General features: G+C 29.5%; 1 protein-coding gene across 4 annotated transcripts; it reads left to right on the top strand.

Annotated features, from left to right (window-relative positions):
* Window positions 1-3667: 3667 nt before the first annotated feature.
* LOC108467022 (protein FATTY ACID EXPORT 1, chloroplastic) lies at window positions 3668-15621 on the top strand. 4 transcript variants are annotated; one of them, XM_017767470.2, is made up of 6 exons: window positions 3668-3999; window positions 5194-5431; window positions 5751-5906; window positions 14933-14979; window positions 15059-15099; window positions 15212-15621. In XM_017767470.2, exons 1-6 carry the CDS (start codon window positions 3883-3885, stop codon window positions 15297-15299), a joined length of 687 nt encoding a protein of 228 aa, XP_017622959.1. In that variant the 5' UTR covers window positions 3668-3882; the 3' UTR covers window positions 15300-15621. The 4 variants fall into 4 exon arrangements, with proteins under 4 accessions (XP_017622959.1, XP_017622962.1, XP_017622961.1 ...); XM_017767473.2 differs by lacking the exons at window positions 14933-14979; window positions 15059-15099; window positions 15212-15621 and adding an exon at window positions 9873-14158; XM_017767472.2 differs by lacking the exons at window positions 14933-14979; window positions 15059-15099; window positions 15212-15621 and adding an exon at window positions 7217-7509.
* Window positions 15622-22146: the final 6525 nt, after the last annotated feature.

The raw sequence follows: 22146 nt of genomic DNA, 5'->3' as shown, positions 1-22146 counted from the left end.
AAATGTTCTATTATTGAATTTTATTATTTTATTATTTTATTTTTTTTCATTATTAATTTAATTTCTAAATTACTTAATGCTTTATGTAGTGATTTTAGATGTTATTAGTACTACCAGACATTCAATGCTCAACATATTGTTGTTGTTTTTGTGCACAGGTAGTTAGGCCTTTAAGGAGTATACAAATGTCATCAGTATCGGAAGCTACAACTCAACTCAAACAACGTTGGTGATGTTTCTTTTGTTTAAGACTTTAATGTCATGTACATATGCTTTTATAAACTTTATACTTATGAAATTTATCTTAAATATTTTAATTATGTTTTATGAAATTACACTATATTATAGTAATATATATACTTATTCATACAATATAAGTGATGAATCTCAAATATGATATGCTTGAAGAAGTGTTAGGAATTAATTTGGGAGTTTTATTTGTGTCTTGAAATATTTGTTAAATTTAATTATAGGTGGGTTTGAATAAAACTAGAGGATATATTGTCGAAATTTTTATAAAAAAATATAAGTGGAAAATTTATATTCTTAAATTAATTAATGAGAATTAAGTTTGAGTTGCTTTGACAACAAACTGTGACATTTTATTTTCAGATCCGACAATCGAATAGGGTATAGGGTGTCACAAAGTTTGATTTTTGGTGAGAGTTTTCTCTCATTATCCTTGAATTGATATCTTGATCTAATCCAAAAACTTTCGTTGCCTGTGATGTTTGTTTATACATAATTGTTATTTTATTTTCTCTCATAATCCTTCAACTTATCATATTTGTTTCACTACATTTTGATAATTCTATTTAGGGGTTAGCAAAACTCGATTCGATTTGAAAAAATGAAAAAAAAAATTTAAATTTTGAGTTAAACTAATTGAATTATTCGAGTTATTTGAGTCAACTCGATTTTTTTTCAAATTTCGAGCTCAAATCGGGTTGAGTTTTCGAATTCAAATAATTCGAATAAACCGAATATTAAACTATAATATTTTATATTTTTACCCCAAACCCCTAAACCTTTTTATTTTCTTCCAAAACTTTTACTTCCTCTTACTTTTTCTCCAAAACTTTTACTCCCATGCCATTTTCCCCTCAATCTTTTTTTGAATATTTTAACCCCAAAATTTTACTCCCAAAACTTTTTATTTTTCCCCTAAATTTTACTTCTCACATTTTACCTTTAAATTAAAAATCAAAATCATCCAAAAAATTCCTAAACCTAAATAGTAATAAATTTATTTATATATTATTAAATTAAATTTTATGTTGGTATCAATTTCACATTTTATTTTTAAGATAACTTTTATTAAAAAAATCACATTTTACATTTAATATATTTTTTATTTTAAAATATATACCGACAAGAATCGAAGATAACTAAAGCAACTAAACAAGCAAAGAAGCTAAACTATATATAAAAGATTAATAAATAAATTATGAGGGATGAAAATTACTAACAAAAATTTTATTACGGTTGGTGACAGCGGTTATAAGGACTCAAAGTCATTTTTTTAAATTTAACTCGAATAAATATATTCAATTTTATTTGATTCGAATTCCATTTCACTCGACTCGATTAAAAAAAATTCAAATTAAATTAGGATGATAAAATATGATTCGTCAACTCGATTAACTCGAAATTTTTTCATTTGATTCAATCGAATGCTCACCCTCAACTCTACTTATAAAATAAAAACCACATTGAATTTTTGGTTTTAGGTATAAAAATGATGAATCAACATTTTATTAATACATTTTATCAGTGTTAATAAAAATAATTTAATTTAATTATAATAAAAGTTTTTGATCTGATTAAATTAATAATTAAGGATTTATATGAAAATTGATATTAAATAGATAGATGTTAAATGTAAATTACTCTTTAATGTTATGGTATTGAATTTAATAAATATTAAATTTTAAACTTAAAATATAATTTTAAAAAACACATATAAATAACATTTATCAAAATAAATTTATATTTTTCAAATATAATAATAGATAATTATATTCATTGATTAAAGTACAATAAATATAAATATTGTTATAAATAAAGAGAGATGAAGAGATTAAGGCTCCGTTTGTTTCACTGAAAATGACTTTCGAAAATAATTTCGGAAAATAATTTACTTTTCCGGAAAAGCTAATATTTTCTCAGTGGTTGGAGGAATCATGTAAAATATTTTACATTGTTTGGTAGATTTCTTAAAAATATTTCATAAAAGTTATTTTCAATTAAACAAACATACATTTGATATTTTCTTCTTTTTTCATTGTTTAATTGAATTTATTTTTATCTATAATTTTATATTTTACATTGTTTTTGCATATATTAAAAATATTATGTTAAATTGATTCATTACAATATCGTTTTTAATTACATAACTATTAAGTGAGTAATTTTTTATTTAAAATGTGACATCAACAAAATTGACAAGAAAATTTAACAATGTCAACAATTGGACTTGATTTTCAAATTTGAAAAGTAAAGGGACTAAATTCTTGAAAATAAAAATACAAAGACTAAATTACAAATCTATGAAGTGTATATAGACTTATGACATATTTTAACCTTTATACTACAAAACATTTATTATTAATATATTTATAATTGTAATAAGTATTTATTATTAAAATATTAATATTGAATATTTTCAATAATATGTGAATAATAATATTTAAAATTATTATTTTTAAAATTTATTATTAAAATAAAATTAAAATATTAAATAATTTATTAAAATAATAATTTATATTTATTATATTAATAATTTATTATATGACTAAATATAAATAATTAAATATATATGTTTAATAATATTGAAAAATATTATATTTTAAATATTTTAAAAATAAAATAAAATTATTATTAATATAATAATATTAAGCTTGATTTAAGTTAATTTCTATATAAATATAAAATTATCTATAGATGAGTTCTTTTCCAGAAAATGACTTGCGCTTTTCAAAATGGTAAGTTATTTTACAGGAAAAATGGCTTATTTTACCTTAACCTGTAAGTTATTTTCCGTTGACCAAAGTATTTTCTATGAAACAAACACAGGAAAATACAGAAAACATTTTCCGTAAAACCTTTTACATGTAAACAAACAGACCCTAAATAACAAAGAACAAAGAAAATATAAAACTAATAGAGAATATACTTTATATATCAAAATAAATGATTACAATGCTTCGTCGAGTATTTATTTATAAGCATAAAAAGTATAAAAGAAATAGAGATCTAATTCTAATAATTATTAAAATTTAATGTGGATTAAAATTTTATTTTGATCATGATGGACATCCACTTAATAAGATATTTATAACAAATATAAAATTATAAAAATGAATATTAATAAAATTGACATTAAAATAGATTAATTTAACAATGTATATAAAATAAACCATTTGTAATAAATTGTTAATAATATTATTTAAAGCATAATATATTAATATTAATATTTAAATCATGATAAATTTTTATATTATTTTAATATTAAATATTAAATATTGATAGAATTGATTCTAAATTAATTAAATATTTTTAAAATTATTAATTGCATTATTATTTTTAATTTATTAATTATTTTAAAATGAAATTAATTAATTTTAAAATTAAATATTATAAAAAATTATAAAATTATTATACCCCAGCTTGAATTATCGGTTGACAAAATAGCCCTCGTAGAAAGTAGTATCCAAAATTCCATCTTTTCCTCCTTGAATTATCGGTTACCAAACAGCCCATGAGGCTGCTACTGTCTCAACCTTTCTCTTGAATCAAAACCTGCCAATCTTGCTTTCTATAAAAAAAAGGTTAATTTTATTTATTTTTTTGTTTTTCTTTTGTTCGATTTTCAAAATAAAAATGGCAACAGCAGCAGCAGCGACAAAGACAATTTCTCAGATTTCTTGTTTCTCTTCAATCAACCGGAGATTTCAGCTCTATCATCGTTCAACTTTTTGTCCGGTTACTCGCTCAAAGGTATTATCGTATTCAGATAATTAAATTTACTTGAAAGATTATTGAGTTGCTTAACATGCTGATCAATGCTTTGTTTACATGTTTCATTTTTCCAATTTAAATTGAAAGTAAGCAGAGACCTTGAAATCTTGATCTGTTCTCTTATTTTGTAGGGTTTTAATCCATATTTAAATTGATAATAAGAAAAAATCTTGAAATATTGCTCTTTCTCTTATTCTGTAGGGTTCTAATCCATATTAGTAATTAATATGTTTTGTATTATGGTAATTATTCTAGATTCAGTTATTTTGTTCCTTTTACTGCTGAACTTTTTCTTTTAAAGTCGCCTTTAAGGAACTAAAGTCTACAAATTTTGATTTTTATGATATACGAAGACTGACTATTTGTGTTAATACTCATATATACCTTCAGTGGAGTTATTAAACTAAACAAAGAGTAAGGCTATTTGGGTTATTCTTATATACAAAGAATTCGTTCCTATACACGCCCAATGTTAAAACCATTTTTTGAAAGAGTATGTGACAAACCTCTAAATCCATTGGTGGAGTATGACTGTATGAGATAGTATTCGTGGAGTTTAATTTAAGCCATTTTCCTTGAGTTTATGGCTTAAGTGTTGCTAGCAGCATGCTCCGCTAGAATAATAGTTGTTTTATCCTTCAGTTGTACAGTCCAGTTACTCAAATAACATGAAAATAATACATAACAAATATTCAGATTGTACAACTGTGGTGAAATTTAACATTTCTCATGGTGAAAAAGTTTATGGAACAATTATGTTCAAATAAGTATTCTCAGGTTCTAAATCTATATGAAAAATGTATTTGCAGAATTAGATATTATTCTATTTTTTAGTTTAATTAAATGTAATTTTGGCTTTCTGCTCTTTATTTTCCATATTTTAGCAACTTTTAGAAGTAAAAGAACAAATTGGAAAAATGAAGTAGAAAAGTAACAACCAATTTGGGGCTTACTTATTTCAATTTCCTTAAGTTTTCATGCTTTGCTATTAGATTAGCAATTACTTTTAAATGCTTGAGGAAATTAAATAAAAAGTATTCCTGCTCAAATATTAAATCAAATATAAAATCATAAAAATGTGGAATCTAATTGGATTTGATGTATTAATATTCTTTGTGAACATTAAAGAAATTAGTTATTGTGTTGGAAAAGATACTAACTACAATTTTCCAGTCATTTGTTGTTACAAGTGTTGATGGGCATGGTGCTGAAACTACCGGCAATCAACTTAAAACTACACCAAGCTATGTTGCTGGAAAATCAAAAGCATTTATAGAAGATATGCCTAAGACATACCCAAATGCAGAAGAGCATGTTCCTGAAAATACAAGTGATTTAGAAGAGGAACATGGTATCATCCAACAAAAAAGGGCAGCAAAAATCCATGATTTCTGTTTTGGAATTCCTTATGGTGAGTGTGCAGTATGAGGTTTCCATTGCTGGAAAAATTACTAGGTTGATCATTTATTTATTTGAAATGCTTTCTTACAGTTATAGTTATTTTAAAGTGTCTTTTATATCATTTAATGGCTTTTCTATTTTTTTGTGCTTGTTACACTATCAATTTATCTAGACTTGGTAATCCTAAGGTTAATTGTTTCTCAAAGTGATTTGTAACTTTTGTTTATTTTTTCCTATGCTTAATCTTTTTAATGTATTTGCTTTCTCATTTAGATTTTGTTCTTCAATGGATTAACAAACTTCTAAAAACTTGTCTTACTTGATTATAGGTGGTCTTGTTCTAAGCGGGGGGCTTATTGGTTTTATATTTTCAAGAAATACTACTACCTTGCTCTTTGGAGGTGCTTTGCTAGCCCTTAGCACCTTCAGCTTGAAAATTTGGCGGCAAGGAAAATCAAGTTTACCGTTCATACTTGGACAAGCAGGTATTTTAACTTTTCTATGCATTGAGGCATCCTTTGAAAGCAATTTATGGAAAGATCACTTTTTTTTTGCTTCACATTTTACAATCTTGTTTGTTGCTTATATGAAATGTTTGCTTTTGGTTCCTATTTATTTGTTGTCTTACAAAGGAGAGCTTTTAGTACCTAAATGAGAAGCCATTGAGTACAAGTATATGGCTTGATAGTAGTTCCTTTTTGTTTAGTTTTTTAGTTAGAGAGCCTAACATCTAATTAACAAAGTTGCTTCTGTTTGTTATGGAATACTCTTCAACTAGAGTTTATCTATTCTCAACCGGAGGAATGCGTTTTGTTAAAGTTCAAATATTTTAACAAAGATGAATCTAACACATACTGATATCACGCAAACATGTAGGACTATGCATCTTTAAATGAGTAATGTCGAGCATTAATTGTGATTAGACATTATCGTTTTAGCTTGATGGTTAAAGACTATCGTATGATTATTTATGAGGTGAGAATTTTGGGTGCCATAATTTCAAATAACTATGATTACAAAGCAACAAAGGTCTAAACATCTTGTTTTGGTATGTCACAATACAAGAGTGCACTTGTTTTTTGGTGAAATTATATCTTATAGCATATTATTGTAGAGTGGTTGCTTAGAAAGTTTTAGAATGTAAAAAGGGTAATTACAGATGCCACAACATCGTAGGTACATATAAAACTAATTTGTTTAGCCACCTTGTTTTTCCTTTGCCCGGTTGCAATCAAAGGTTTATAATCAATTGCGCAAGGAAACAAAGTGGGAATACCTATCTCTTTCCACTCTTTTTGTAGTTGAGTGATATGGTTTAAGGATGAAACAACTATAAATCAATAGAATTAACACTGAAAACAAGATAGAAGTTAAAACTCTTGAAAATGTAGGATTATAAAATCCTCTAGTTTTTGAAGTTTATTGGTTTAAAGAAAATAAGAAGGTTGGATGTAATCAATCTTACAACTTATTAGACTCGGGGTGCAAATAAACTTTTAATCCTAACCTAGATCCATGAAGCACAGACACAAGGAATACCCCTCATATTGGTGTTGTGCAAGTGTTTGATATGAACACTCTTCAAACATGCTTGGACACATTTGAGTCATGCTAAATAAAACCAAAAATGGACAACCAATACATGAGTGTTCATTGAATAGACACGAGGAATTGTTTTTTTTTTTCCTAAAACTAGTTTTTGAAAACTAAAAACAAAGAGTCTTTCAGAAAGATTGAAGAATGAGTTGCATTTGCATGAAATCTATGTCAGATTTTTTGGATTTCTCGAACTTAGGTGAAGAAAAGAAATTGGAAAGAAGAAGAAAGGTGCGGGTGAAGGAGACAGAAAACCATCAAGTTTGAAATTGAAAGTGGAAGTGATAAGGAAGCTCCAAGATGCTTTATGTGGATTGAATCAAGAATGGTAATTCAAATCAATTGAAGAATTCCATTTGGTTTAGGAATTTTTGAACTTGACTTGTAATAATCTAAAAATTCAAGATCAATTTCTAAATTTGTATATGAATGAAGGAATTCGAATTTGAACATTAAAGATAGTAATTAGAATGACTTAGCAAAATTGAATGAGATTCCTTGTAGAATTTGGATTTTGACACTTAAGTTTTGCTTAGTACGATGGAAAGAAAATTGAAAAGATGGAAAATTGAAGGGGCGGAAAACTAGAAGGATGGAAAATGCAATATTTCTTTCCATAGATGTGCTTGGTAAGAGAGATGGAAAACTGTAAAGAAAATAAACCATTTGAAAATTACATAATTTTGCATTGACATTCACTTTTCTCTTATTTTCTCTCTCATCATTCAAATTTGGAAGGATTGACTTTTATGCATTAGGATGGAAAATGATCATCTTTCTTATTTTCTTTCCTCTCTATTCTTCCCAACCAAACACACTCAAAATTCTTTTTTTTTTTTCCACCTTTTCACTCTCTCCTACCATCCATTAAGACTCCTAGATGGAATTGCCGAAATTGTTTGGAATTGAATCTTGAATTTTGAAAACAAAAGATAGAAGTTAGAACTATTCAAGAATATTGTAGAATTAAGGAAATTGAAATTGAGTGGATTATGTCTAGAAAATCAAGAGGTAAATTGCACCATTAACCCTTAAATTATGGGTAAGTTTTTGTTTTGGACACTTAATTAAAAAAAGTTACAATTTGGTTATTGAACTATTCAAAAGTTTTCATTAAGTCATTGGGTTGTTAAAATCTATATTATATGACTTTCTTTGTTTGCACTGCTTGCATCAATTAAAAACACTTTTTTTCTTCTCTTCTACAATTTTCAATTTTTTTTCGTTAAACAACTTGGACGTCGTGATTCTACGAACTAAAATTTAAAAACCTTTTTTCTCTTATCTCCATCATTGACCATCTGATTGACTTGGATTTAAGGTATGTTCTACTCAATGATAGGTACTGATTTACCATACCGATCATTGAAACATTGCTTGGAGGTTGCTGCGGAACTTTTTAATTAAAAAAAAAACTTAATAGATTAGTGACTTAAATAAAAACTTTTGAATATTTTAGGAACTTAAATAAAAACTTTCGAATAGTTCTATGACCCAATTGTAACTTCTTTTAGTTAGTGATCAAAACCAAAACTTAGCTATAGTGACTAATGTAGTTTACCCAATCAAATTTACTGGAATGGAGAAAGTGTTGTCCTATTGAACCTTTTGGAAGAGAAATTTCAACAAATCTAATGAGTAATCAACCCTCCAACAAAGAAATCTTGGCAAATTGGAGTATGAAGAACGCCCACCACAAATCTTGAATGGAATTTCAAATGGAGTTTATTTTAAAAAACTTTTGAAAATTAATTAGAAATGAACCTTGCAAATAAAGAAACTCCTTAATAGTAGTTTTATTGAATAAAAATCTGAATAATGTATACAAAGTTGTTTACTTGCTTTAGTTTATATAGGCAAACTCCTTACATTAAACAAAATACTTCTAATGATGGGACTTTAAAATTTTAATTGGAACAAGAAGAAGCCTTGAATGAATCAACCTACTTCTTGTTTTAAAAACTTGAAAAACTCCTGCGAGTGTATTTGGGTGAGAGATTTAGAGGAAGACTTTCATTTCTTGCAAGGTTTTTAAAATTCCAAAAAATATATTTATTTGTTTGAATAAACACAATAGAGAATTTTAACTTTTTAATAAATTTCAGAAGGGGTTTTGAGTAAGTTAAATTCCCATTCGAATTCTACCTAAACAAGTAGTTTTCAAAATTCCTTCCAGGTCCCAAAGTAAAATAAAATCAATAATTTTAAAATATATTTTTATTTAATTTCAATGTATATTGTTTATATTTTATATTATTTAAAATATTTATATATTTTTACAAAACTAATGATGTTCGTATTGAACATGTTTTATTATTTAATATCACTATTTTTCTTTTATAATTATTTTTAACTTACTAAATTTTATTAACCTAAAGTTTTCGTTAAAAAGTAATTATCCAAATGAAATAATCACAAATACTAGTATTTTAAAATGATGCATTTTAAAATGCTAGCATTCTAAATGTCTTCAGAATTTTAAAATTCTTTATCCAAATGCATCCCTAAAGAATTAAAAAAGACAAAGACTTGGGGGACCAAGGACTTATCTTAAGAGCCAATCACAATGCGGCAACTAAGCAAGGTTGTCAACTCATCTTTAAGGCATCTAAGCTTAATTTACATCAAGGCAACTCTTAAAAATAATACAACCTTGTCTAACGTCTTAAAACCACCTAAAAAGTAAACTTTGTCCTAAAAAGCTTTCAGTGAGAAAAATTTTACAACTTAAGCATAAAATTCTTAATTAGCTCTCTTCAGCTAACCAAGTACTTTTGCTAATTAGTTTACCAACCATTTCACCATAAATCTCCTATGTCACCCATTCTAAACCTCACTTCTTTAACATCTGACAGATCTTCAACTTGTAATGTCAAAGATGCGAGCTTGGAGAGCAAAACCACCTTAGAGCCTCCTAGGCGAGGCTACTTAAAAGAGGCAACCACTTTATTGCACCTTTTCTGCTAAATCAAGGCGCCAAAAAAGCGCACTTCACTGTTTTAGTGAAGTTCCCTCATTTATTTATTTTGTTACTTTAAAATTCAAAATACCATAAATTACTTTTATTTTATTAATGTAAAAGTTTGCTATAAGTCTTTATACTTCGCGTAAGTTGTGGATTTTAGTCATTATACTTTTAATTTGATTAATTTTAGTCCCTAAACTTTTCAAATTTGTCAATTTTAGTCACTACTTCTCACATTGTGAAGTTCTAGTCCTAACTCAAATGATAGTCGTCTCTTCATTTGGTTAAATTTTGCTATTAGTCTTGTCCTATTTGTAAATTCGTAGATTTAGTTTCTGCTTTCTTCACCTCCACAACCAAATACGCATGCTGCCAAACAAAGGTAAACCATTTTTTTTTTCCTATTCTCTATGCTATTATTTCTATTTTGTTTTTTATTTTAAAGTGTACTTTGGTGTTTAAGAACAAATAGAGGAATGTTTGGTCTGGGTTTGATTTTGGCTTTGAAGTTCGGATTGTAATGCTTCTTTCATTTTTTTCTAATTTATATTTGGAGCAAAGATTTTATATGCCTTTTATTTTATTTTATTGAGTAGCTATTATTAAAATAAAAAATTAATTACATACGGTACCCACATGTTAATTTTTGTTGAGTAGCTGTTATTAAAATAAAAAATTAATTACATACGGTACCCACATGTTAATTTTTGTTGAGTAGCTGTTACTAGACTTGAACAGTAATTTGAATTTGTAAAATGAATTATCTTAAAATTTATCATTTTACCTTACTAGTTATTATTTATTATTATTTACTTATATTCGATAATTTTTCATATATATTTATTTATATACATGAGTGTTTATTTTACTCAAGCGAGCACTTGTTTGTTTCGCCTTAGGTTATATAAGAAGTCTTAGTGCCTTGAGTGTAGTTGGTGCCCTTTGACAACACTATTTTGAGTAACTTTTGTTAGCCTTAGTAACTGCTTCACTTAATCCGAAATTTTAGCAACATCCCCTTCAAAAACCTCAAAAGGATATGAGTTATAAATATTGAAAATTGGGATTTTATGCAAAATCTAAAGACAACTCTGTCACATGTGTTGGAGCCTATTTTCTTCAACACCTTACATGGCTTAATCTTTTGACTTGTGATATGTGCACTTCGAAAATCTTTCTCACCTCAGATGTACAAGTACTAATCCCTTTTCAAACTCCTTAATATGGTGATATAGATTAGCTGCATTATCATAAATCATGCATTTGTCAATGTTTGAGTCCATAAGCAACTTAAAGTCGTTTTCTTAATTTTTCTGTTCACGGAGTTGTTGCATGCAAACTTGGCTTTAGGAATACCCAAATCCCAACTCTTCACATGATCCTTGATAGGACACCTAAATATATCTTCTAACCTCCAATTAACAGCCTCTATTTGCCCATCCGTTTGATTGATGACAAGTGCTAGAAAATTTCAATTGGACCTTTTCTTCCATGTAGTGTCCTACAACTTTGACATCCTTCTAAGAAACTATAGATGTAGGGACACCATGTAGCTTGACCATAAAAACGACTCTACAATATGAGGAGCATCAAAAGTCTTAGAAAAAGGAATGAAATGTGCCATCTTTGAGAAACGATCCATCAAAACAAAGATTGAATCATAACCCTTTGCTGTCTTTGGTAATCTCAGAACAAATTCCTGTTTAAGTGAATCGAAGGCACTTCTAGCATAGGGAGTGGAGTTTACAACCTTGTGTATTGTGAATTACACAGAAAATTTACAAGAACATGGTGCACCAAGCTTTTCACATCCTTGTACATTAATGGCTAGTAATACCACTCAAACCCTGAATCCATGGTTTTACCTTTTCCAAGGTACCCTCCCAAGCTGTTTCCAAAAGCTCCCTCATAAATTGTTTGTGTAAAGAACTTTTGGGAATGCACAAACAATTGCCCCTAAACACATACCCATCATGTAATTGATAATGCAATTTGTTCATGTCTGGTTGATCCTTCCAATTTAGAAATAATAGGGTTGAAATATGAGTCAGTTTTTTATTGATTCGTCAATTCTTTGAAACTTGTCACTTCAACAGTCATCGTCGTTAGCAGTGAAGGTCACCTGATAAATGCATTTGCCACAATATTAGACTCATATGCCTTATTTTTCACTGAGAAATTGAATTCATTAAGTTAGGAACTCGACTTGGCATGATAGTCCTTGATGTATACATATTTAACTCACCATTCCAATGCTTGACCTAAATGAACACAAATTGTTGATAAGTCAAGTAGTGCTTCCAATGTGGAACAACCCTTACCAAAACATAAAACTCTGAATTGTAAGTGGAATAACGCCTTTTAACATTAGATAACTTCTCACTAAAAATTTCAGTAGGTTTTCTTGGATGGGAACAGCCCCAATTCTTACTCGAGATGCATCGCATTTGATGACAAATAACTTCTCAAAATTTCTTGGCTCATTTCGATGCTTCTTCAATCTAGTCACTAATTGTAACTTAACTCATCAAGGCAAGCACTAAATATGATTCTTCACATTCAACCTCAAATTGTTCATTAGACGATAACCCACTAATCTTGCTACTTTTGGAAGGATTAGTAGCTACTTTTGCATCTTTAAAAGGAATAAGTGTTTGGTTTGGTACAATGCTCCTTATCATGATCATACAACCAAGTTCTCACAAAGATATGACTCAGAACATTAGACAAGACTTCATCATCTAGATTATTTCCCATACTAAATTTAACTAAGCGTCTAGATGTGACAGGAACGACCTCTTTTAAGCCAACAATTTTTTGCAGGGATGTGGATATTTTTTGTGGGCAACTTCAACTTATCGACTTGCTCTTTTGGAATGACATTCTCTATGCTACTTCTATAAAACCTTGCAATGAACTTTAGTTTGAAAGATGTTTCACCACCTCCAAAACCTTTAAATGTTGTCAACAATACTAACAATCAAAGACTGTTCTTGAACGGGATGCACATCAATTTATTCTCTTTCTTCATCATTCTCATCATATATAGGGTCTACTATATCATTCTCTTGCTCTTCCATCTCAGTTAAGTTCACACTTGTTTGATACAAGAATAAGAACCCTGACCTTTCTCTCCACAAGTGAAACAATTATGAAAGTTACTGCCAGGCTTAAAAATATTCTATCTACCACTATTTCCAGCCCTAAATCTCACCAAAGCCTTCCTCTTTTCACGTGTTTCCTCTGCCATCTTTGTTCGTAAAGGAAGCCTCACGATTATTTCTAAAGGCTGTCTGTTAATTTTTAACACCTCGAATAGCTCGAACTCCCCTTTGTGTTACCGCCATCAATCCTTTTAGACATAGGCCATTAATGAAGACATTTTTTCGTGCATCTTCAAGGTTGAATAGTCAAACCACTCCCATCTCATCCAACTTGGATAGAGATATTGTTAAATTCAGAAGAACACTCCTCCATCAACAATCCCTTTTGCCTTAATGGATGGAGCTCAACTCCATATCATAGTCAGCTGGTAGAGATATTGTTAAATTCAAAAGTGCTCTCTTCAATTCTCTTACACCATTGAACTGTAATGCCTTTCAATTTTAGTTTCACAAGCACCATCTTCCTAGCCTCTTTCATTAGTTTCCTCGAATTAATTCTCCAAGCTAACTTCCCTAGACAAGGAATCTTCCGCATGCATTTTCCCATAAAAATCAGCAACTTCAATCCCAACTCCATCCCCATTTAATTCAAAGGCATGAACCAACCACTTCTCCAATCCACCTTGTACTGCACGATTTGCGAATTCAGCATCATGAAAGAGGTTTTCTTCATTATAATCAGATTCATCAGCAAGACTACCTACAAGTACATCAAACTAGTTGTGAGCATCTTCCATAATCTCCATCTGGGCTTTCCATTCATTCCTTTCGCGGCCTAGCATAAATTGCATGTATCAACTCTTCAATCACATCTTTCAAAACAAAAAAAAAAAAAATTCTTCATTCACACTACTCATTTCAGCCAATTCTGTTTGTTGATCCTGATTTCCTCTACTGCATCCAGCCATGGCTTAAAAAGCAAACCCTAATTTAAACCCAAAGATCTAGTCAGGCTCTAGTTCCAAATTTGGTATGGTTACAGAGAGAAAACAGTAAATAAATAGAATTTAGGCTGAAACGTGTTATGTAGAAGTTGGAACTCTTGAATACATGGGGTTATAAAAACCTCTAATTTCTGAAGCCTATTAATTCAAAGAAAAATGTTAAGGTTTCTTGTAAATCTATTTAATTTCTTCTTTATGCTAGGGTTACAGATAAATTTTTAATCCCACCCCAGATTTACGACCCTAAAGATAATTTTTAATCTTAGCCATCTATCTTTGTCTACAATTACTGAAATGATAAAATTATATAAAGTAACTCCTGCATCATTGAGTACAAAAGCAGACTCGTACTTCATTGGTGGCTGCATCTAGAGATATTGATGGGAAGATACTGAAATAATTAAACATGAGCTTTATTGGCTAGCAAATGTTATTATAACACGTTAGATCAATACTAGGAAGTATCTATCCTTCCCGTCCAGTTCATTTTTAGAAAAAAATCTTGTAGTGCCTCTCATTGCAAAATTTGGCATGCAGCAAAGAGGCAACAAGACATAGTTGTGATAATATTGGATGTAGAATTTGGGTTCAAGAAGATTGCTTAATTTACTAGTCCATTTCAATAAAGATTCAATATACTCCAGAAAATGTTTTTGATGTTGCAAGATATGAGTACCCTATGATCAGTCAGAATATGTATGCTGGATGTTAAAAATTGGTCAAGGTGCTAAACCTTACCTGACATTCATACGCAAGCCAAGTGATTAATGATGTTAAAGTGTTCAATGTTCAGTCTTACTTAGAATGGATTACCCCACTGAATGTGTGTTCCGACTTTGCAGCATTAGCAGCAGTCCTTTTCTGGATGAACTTTCAGACTTACTCATCGGTATGTATCACATCGGTGCATCTTATTCCTCTCTGGCTGAGTTCTTTTGTTCTAACATTATAACTTAATGTGGATGCAGACAAAGAAGCTATTTCCTGATGCATTTTATGCTGCCATTAGGTATTAATCTAAAAACTCGGTGCTTGTGTTAAAAGAAGATGACATCTTGAGTTAGTAGTATTCATGTCTTCTTTTTCTTTTCTTCTTTGGAATAAATTTTCGTATGATGCAGTGCCGCAATGTTCTTCTTCTATTCATATGTTGTGATCTCTGGAGGGAACCCACCCCCAAAGAAGATGAAGCTTTCTGCTGCTCATTAATCATGGCCTTCTTAATTATATGAATGTTGGGTCCCTTTGTGTAATGTTGTAGTTTGACTTGACCTGAGATTACAGGTGAATGGGCATTGTGTTATTTATCAAACAAACTGTTGTTAGCTACAAGTTGAAGTAATTTTTTTAAAGATTAGGTTAAAGAACGGGAGGTAGTCCTCTTCCGTCCTGTAGATTCCACCAGATCCATCCAAGTATTCAATCTCTGAGACGGTCTTTTTTAAACTGTTATGTTGCCTCTAAGGGGACATGTTAGGCTTTTACCGTGATAAATGACAATGTTTTGTTATAGCTTTAGTGCTTTTGATCATATGAGTTGTTTAATTGCTATGCATCATTACTTTCTTTCACTTTTTTTTTTGTTCAATGAGCTCACTCAAATTCTCTAATCTTGTCTTAGTAAGTCCCTGCCTTATTATTTTTAGAAATTTCTCTTCTTATGAGCCAAGGCAGAGGCGATTCTGATTCTGAGTAATTGATAATTTGATGCAAGGGTTCTGAAACTCCATTGGAACGTGTACTTTGCAGTTTCATTGCCGATGGTTTACGCACCACCCTTTAATTTTATAATTTTCAGAATTTTTTATATTTTATGATTTTTTATATATATTTCTTATAATTTATGTAAAAATATATAATTTTATACATTTTCTTTAAGAATTGTATCTGTCCTTTATTTTATTATATATTTTTGTAGTTATTAATTTTTTGTTTTTTCTTTGCATTTATATAGAATACTTTTATATTTGAAGAAATAAATACTTTTTGAATTTCTGAGTTTTTTTATTTTTCTGAATTTTTATTCTTCTTTTTTTTTTTAATATGTGCTGTCTTTGAATTTCTTTAGTTTCGCATGAGTTTTTTTAATGTGGTGGGGCTTAGGTCAATTTATGATGGCTTTTTCCATCGATTTGTCACCTGATTTGTGTTTAAAGGCTTGTTGGAGTTTATTCGTCTTGGGGCCTATAAATAGATCTTGTTTTGGGGGGAAAAAAAATCTTTCGCATTCTACATTTTGCTAAAGAACTTTGTTGAGCAGGTTGAGTAGCTAGTAGTCTCTTAGATTTCTCAAAATTTTCTTCCAAGGTCACATTTGGGTGGGCTATTGTCTTCCTTTTCCTTTTCTGGTAATGTTTCTGTTGTGATACCCGGTAGAAGGGTGGATAGTGTAAGCTTTAATCCTACCATGATTGAGATTGAGATGAGGCATGTTCTATTGATTAATGGGACTGGCATTTCAATCTATCGGTACGACTTTTTATGCCAAGAGGGAGGCATCAGTTGATTGAATTGACAGGTGGTGGTAGGAATTTTTTTGCCTTCGTATTTGTTCGAGGCAAGCTTTCTTCTGACTTTTGATTAGTTGCTCTGCCATTGTCCTTGAAGATTTTTGGATTGCCCTCGATTAGTTGGAATGTCATGCTTGGTTTGTTCTTGCATGCTTTTGTTCATTGTTGCATAGAGGGAGAACCTCCTTCGCTAAGGTGCTGTTGAGGAATCTAGTTCGGTCGGAATAACTGGGGTGAGGGATATATTTCTTTGGCTATTTTACCTATCTGATCCAAAAAAATTAATATTTATAAAAATGACTAGTTTAAAAATATTTACTGAAATAAACAGTAAATTTGGATTATAGAGATTAGATGGCTGGCACTAATATTTTTCTATTAAAAAATAATTTTTAAAGTTTTAGACATTAGGTTACTGGTAGAGGTGTGCATGGGTCGGGCTACCCGGCTCGACTCGAAGGTCGGCCCGAAATGTGGAAGGGTTTGGGCAAAAATATAGGCTCGAAAAATGGGCTTGGACAAAAAAATAAGACCTGTTTAAAAATGGGCCAGATCTCGGGTAAAGTATTTTTAGCCCGGGCCTGGCTCGGCCTGGCCCGAATCACTAAAGGATAAAAAAATTTGCATATTTTTTTTATTTTTGAATGTTATTTTTTATTGTTTTCTTTCTATTTTGCTACTATTTTACTATTATGTTGCTATTATTTTGTTGTTATTGTTTGGATATTGTATAAATTTTATTTTATTGTTAATTTTCTTATTATTTTAAAGGTATTTGTTAATTTTTTATTATTTTAGAAGCATTTGCTTGTTAAGTTGTATTTATCTTAGTGTTATCTAAGTCTACATATTTTTAAAATTTATTTTTAATTTGTTGGGAAATATTTATTTTGATATTTTTCAGATTTTGATGTATTATATATATTTAAAATAATATAAAAATTAATCTGGTAGGCGGGCGGGCTCGGGTTTTAGTATTTTTATCTGGTCGGGCTTGGACAAAATTTTAGGCCTATTTTTTGGGCTCGGCTTGGCCCAAGCTCAATAAATGGGCATGATTTTTTAGTTAAGCCTAGCTTGAACCGGTCGGCCCGACCCATGAACACCTCTAGTGACTGGTATTTTTTTTTTTCAAAAACAATTTGTTTTTGGGGTGTTAGCATATTAATAGCCAATACTTCTTTATCTGATTAAAAAAATTATATTTTTTTGGAGTGCGAGGTATTGGCCAATAAATGGCCAAAGTCATTCAATAAATGGGATGGGAATATTGCAACATTAACTTCTTGTTTTCCAATTTTTTATTTCCTAAATTTAATTATATATTTTATATTTTAAAATAATATTATTGCATCACTTACATTATTATAAAATTTAAAAATTAATTTAAAGTTAATATGCATAATTAAATTAGATTTTTTATAAAATTAGAATATGCTTTAATAATTTTCATCTTTTATAATAATTCAACTCAACATTGTTAAATTATTGTTTCTTTTATTTTAAAACTAACGAGTAATATGTTTATAAATTTAATCTACAGACATTATTTCTACACATTATTTTACATGTTATTTTTATATTTTAAGATTTAATTTTAAAAATCTAATGTGAGTGATGCAATAATATTATTTTAAAATATAAAATCTGTAATTAAATTTGGGAAATAAAAAAGATGGGGAAATAAGAAGGGGTTAATGTTGCAATATTCTCATCCCTTTTGTTGGGTGACTTTGGCCATATATTGGCTAGCACCTCACACCCAAAAAAAAAAAAATTTAATCAGATAAAGGGGTGTCAGGTGTGTTAGCACCCAAAAAAGATTTTGAAAAAAAAAATACATAGGTGCCGGCCATCTAGTATCTAAAACCCCAAAAATTATTTTTAATAGAAAAAATAGTGGTGTCGGCCATCTAGTCCCTATAATCCAAATTTACTGTTCATTTCAGGTCATTTGGGTGAATGTTTTTGTAACAGTCCGTTTTTCAATAGTGTCGGAAACAGTAATTTTAAGGCCACCAAATCCAACGAGTAAGTTAATAAAAATTGTTATTTAATATTTTATGAGTCAAATATGGTTTTAAAAAGGTTTTCAATGCGATTTATTAAGTTCAAATGGTAAGACCCTAAGGTCAAGTAGTTTTAGAAAATGAGGTATCGAGACCTTGTTTCTATAAACCAAGCCATAAATATTTTTATAAATATTTACGGAGTGTCATTAAAATTCTATTAAAGTTTCTTTGAAAAATTTTAATGTTTCGATAGTTAATTAAGTAAAAAGGATTAAATCGTAAAAGTGTAAATGTTATCACTATTTAATTAAAGTAATTAAATAGATTATTAAATAAAGGTAAATGGATTTGAATGGTAAATATACCATTTTTAAAAAGGTGTTGGACGGTTAATGAGGTTGTTTAGTTAAAAGAATGATGATTCATTCATCTTCTTCACCATTGTTAGTTGAAACAAAAAGGGGGAGAAGCTTCAAGATTCGGCCAAGCTTTAATGGGTGCATGTAAATCTTTTTTTCACCTGTTTCTTTTAATTTTTATATTTTTGAAATCGTTGCAACTAGGTCCAATTAGTTCGTACCTTCGATTTTGAAAATGTTAAAGATATTGAATATTGTCATTGATGAATATATGTGATTTTAGTTATTAAATGATAAACTTGAAGTATTAGTTGTTATTTATAAGTATTTTATTAAGTAATTTTGATGAATTTATCGATTAGGGACTAAATTATTGAAATAGTAAAAATAAAAGGATTTGATGTGAAATTATTGTAAATATGGGCTGTTTTGTGTGCCATAAATATTTTGCTGATGTGAATTGGCATTAAAGATGGTTAATTTGCATGTTTTAGGCCTAGGGACTAAATTGAATAAAAGTAAAATGTTAGGGATAATTTTGTAAAAATATAAAAAGTGACTAAATTGCATAAAATACATTGTTTTATTGTCTAAATTAATAGATTGAATAGAATTATTAATTTAGATCAAGATCGAGTAGAAAATCGAGTAGAATGAAAAATTACCATAATGCCCTTGTACATTGTCATTTCTACAATTTAGCCAGGTAAGTTCGTTCGGTTTAATTTTAGTTTATATGTAAGTGAAATATATGAACCTAATTGCATAATATTAGATTATATTGATGTGTGTAATTGAAAACGAAAATAATGAATTGATATTACGTCGATCATTGATTGAGAAACTTAGAGCCATTACTATATTGATGTGTGAGCTCCAATAAGGGTATGATGTATCAATGACTAAATTTGAATATTCATGAATATGAAATGTATGATTTAAGAGATGCTATGTTTATGTACTATATCTTACCATGTGATGATATCGCTAAGTTATGTGTTTAATCGTTTGCTTGTGACTATGGTAAGTGTTTACTATGAACCAAGACATGTGTGTATGAAATTTATTGAAATGGTGATGCATGGAAAACATGATATGTTATGAAGGATGATAAATTGAATTGAATCATGCTCAAGTATAATGGTTATTTATGTTAAGTTCACATGAATTATATTGAATTATGCTAACATGTGTTGTTGTTGATGTTTAGGCTTGTGCCAAGTTGGTGATTGAATTATATCATGTTTAATCTTAATGAAATACATTGAAACGATAAGTGTTCAATTGGTAATGTGCTTATGTCCATGAAAAGGTGGAATAAATCAAAGTATGTAATTTCTTTTGCAATGGTTGATTATGTGGTTAATTCCACAAAAGCTATGTTAAAATGCACTAGCTTGTAGTCATGGTTGATGTTATGCTTATAACTTGTGTGTTATGCATATGAAATGGGTGAAGAAAGGTAATGAAATGGTAAATTCATAGTTGAAATGAAATTTGAGGAAAAATGAAGTAATGAGTTTGAATGATGTATTATATGTGGAAATTGACGTATGCTATGTATGAATATACCTATAACATAGATAAATACACTAAGTCGGGAATTGATAATGTTGTTTAGGCTTATGATAAGCATTGGGAACATAATGAAAAGAGAGTAAATTGAAAAGTGTATAATCTTATAAAAAGGTTGATGATTATCTATTAAGTCCCATAAAATCCTATCATGATATGAATGATAAATATATGCGACATTAGTGAACTTACTCATTTATAAGTTAATGATCATATAGTTTTATGAATATTATGACATTGGCATAGATTTATGTTTATTCTATAAAGTTTGTTATTGAAATAGAATGTTGTGCTGAAAGTTTATATGAACTATTGAAATAGAATGTTGTGCTGAAAGTTTATATGAACTTACTAAGCATTCATTGCTTACGTAGTTATTTTCCTTTACTTTACAGATTATCAAAAGCTCAATCGGGTTGGAAGCTAGTTAGAGATTCATCACACTATCCATCAGTTATATCGGTAGATTTTCATGATTTTGAGTCATGTTTATAATGGCATGTATAGGTGTCTTTGTTTGATGAAATTAACCATTATGTTTGGCTTGTAAATATGCTATTTTAAGTAATGAAATAGTTGTTATGTTGACATGTATATATGGTATTTAATGGTTGTTAGTTTGGTATCTAAGTACTTAAATGATGGAAGTTGAAATGATGAATATAAAGGAATGCTATGAAATTTTGATTTGGTATGGAATGAGATAGTGCATTGAGTTGTTAAATGGCTAGTTTTGGTAGCTTTGGTTGTGGTTGGCAATGGCTAAGTTGCTAAGGTATTGATCGAGTTGTGTGAATGGTCATATTGGTGGTTATGAGTACGAAAATGATATGTAAACATTATGGTAAATGTAATATATAAGTTGTTCAATTGGTTGATTGGTTTATGGCTAAATTTAGCAAATGTTTAGTGAAATTTGATTGTTGTGTTTGAGGTGCCTTTAAGGCATATTAGTTGTATGGATAGATGTCATTTTGATTTAACTACATTATGCATGTTTTAGGTACATTTTTTAGTGTTTGATATAGGTACAAATGGTTTGTATGTGTGAGCATGTTTAGGGTGAATGAAATGGCTTGAAAATGACCTATTTCTCATCCACACGGCCTAAGACACAGGCATGTGTCTCAGCCGTGTGTGACACACGATCACGCGACACGGCCTTGTTTCCCCTGTAGGTTTTTATAAGTTGTATTTCGAAAGTTACATGGCCTAGCACACGGGCGTATGGCTTAGCCGTGTGACCCAAATTAGAGAGTTAAACGGGCAGGGACACGGGCTGGGACACGACTGTGTGTCCCTACTTCAAATACCCACGCATCTTGAGACACGAGCGTGTGTCTCAGCTGTGTGACCCCTGTAGTATGAATTTTTTCCATCTTGAGACACGAGCGTGTGTCTCAGCTGTGTGACCCCTGTAGTATGAATTTTTTCTATCTTTTGCCTTGAAGTTCTAAATGTTTTCGGTTTAGTCCCGAATCATTTCTAAAGTATTTCTAAGGCCTCGAAGGCTCGAAAAAAGGACGTTATACATGTGTTTGAATGGAATATAATGTGTTTTATAAATGATTGTAATTGAATGTTTTAAGTTAAAAGTTTT

Source organism: Gossypium arboreum, chromosome 2 (assembly GCF_025698485.1).
Source record: "Gossypium arboreum isolate Shixiya-1 chromosome 2, ASM2569848v2, whole genome shotgun sequence".
Classification (NCBI taxonomy): Eukaryota; Viridiplantae; Streptophyta; class Magnoliopsida; order Malvales; family Malvaceae; genus Gossypium; species Gossypium arboreum.
This window is presented reverse-complemented; position numbering and strand designations above follow the sequence as displayed.

What these genes read in the sequence shown, in the direction of transcription:
- LOC108467022 (XM_017767470.2), top strand. Translation starts at nt 3,883, where the DNA reads ATGGCAACAGCAGCAGCAGCGACAAAGACAATTTCTCAGATTTCTTGT. An exon ending in GTTCATACTTGGACAAGCAG is followed by an intron (nt 5,907 to 14,932) that starts GTATTTTAACTT and finishes CCGACTTTGCAG; the next exon opens with CATTAGCAGCAGTCCTTTTC. An exon ending in ACTTTCAGACTTACTCATCG is followed by an intron (nt 14,980 to 15,058) that starts GTATGTATCACA and finishes ATGTGGATGCAG; the next exon opens with ACAAAGAAGCTATTTCCTGA.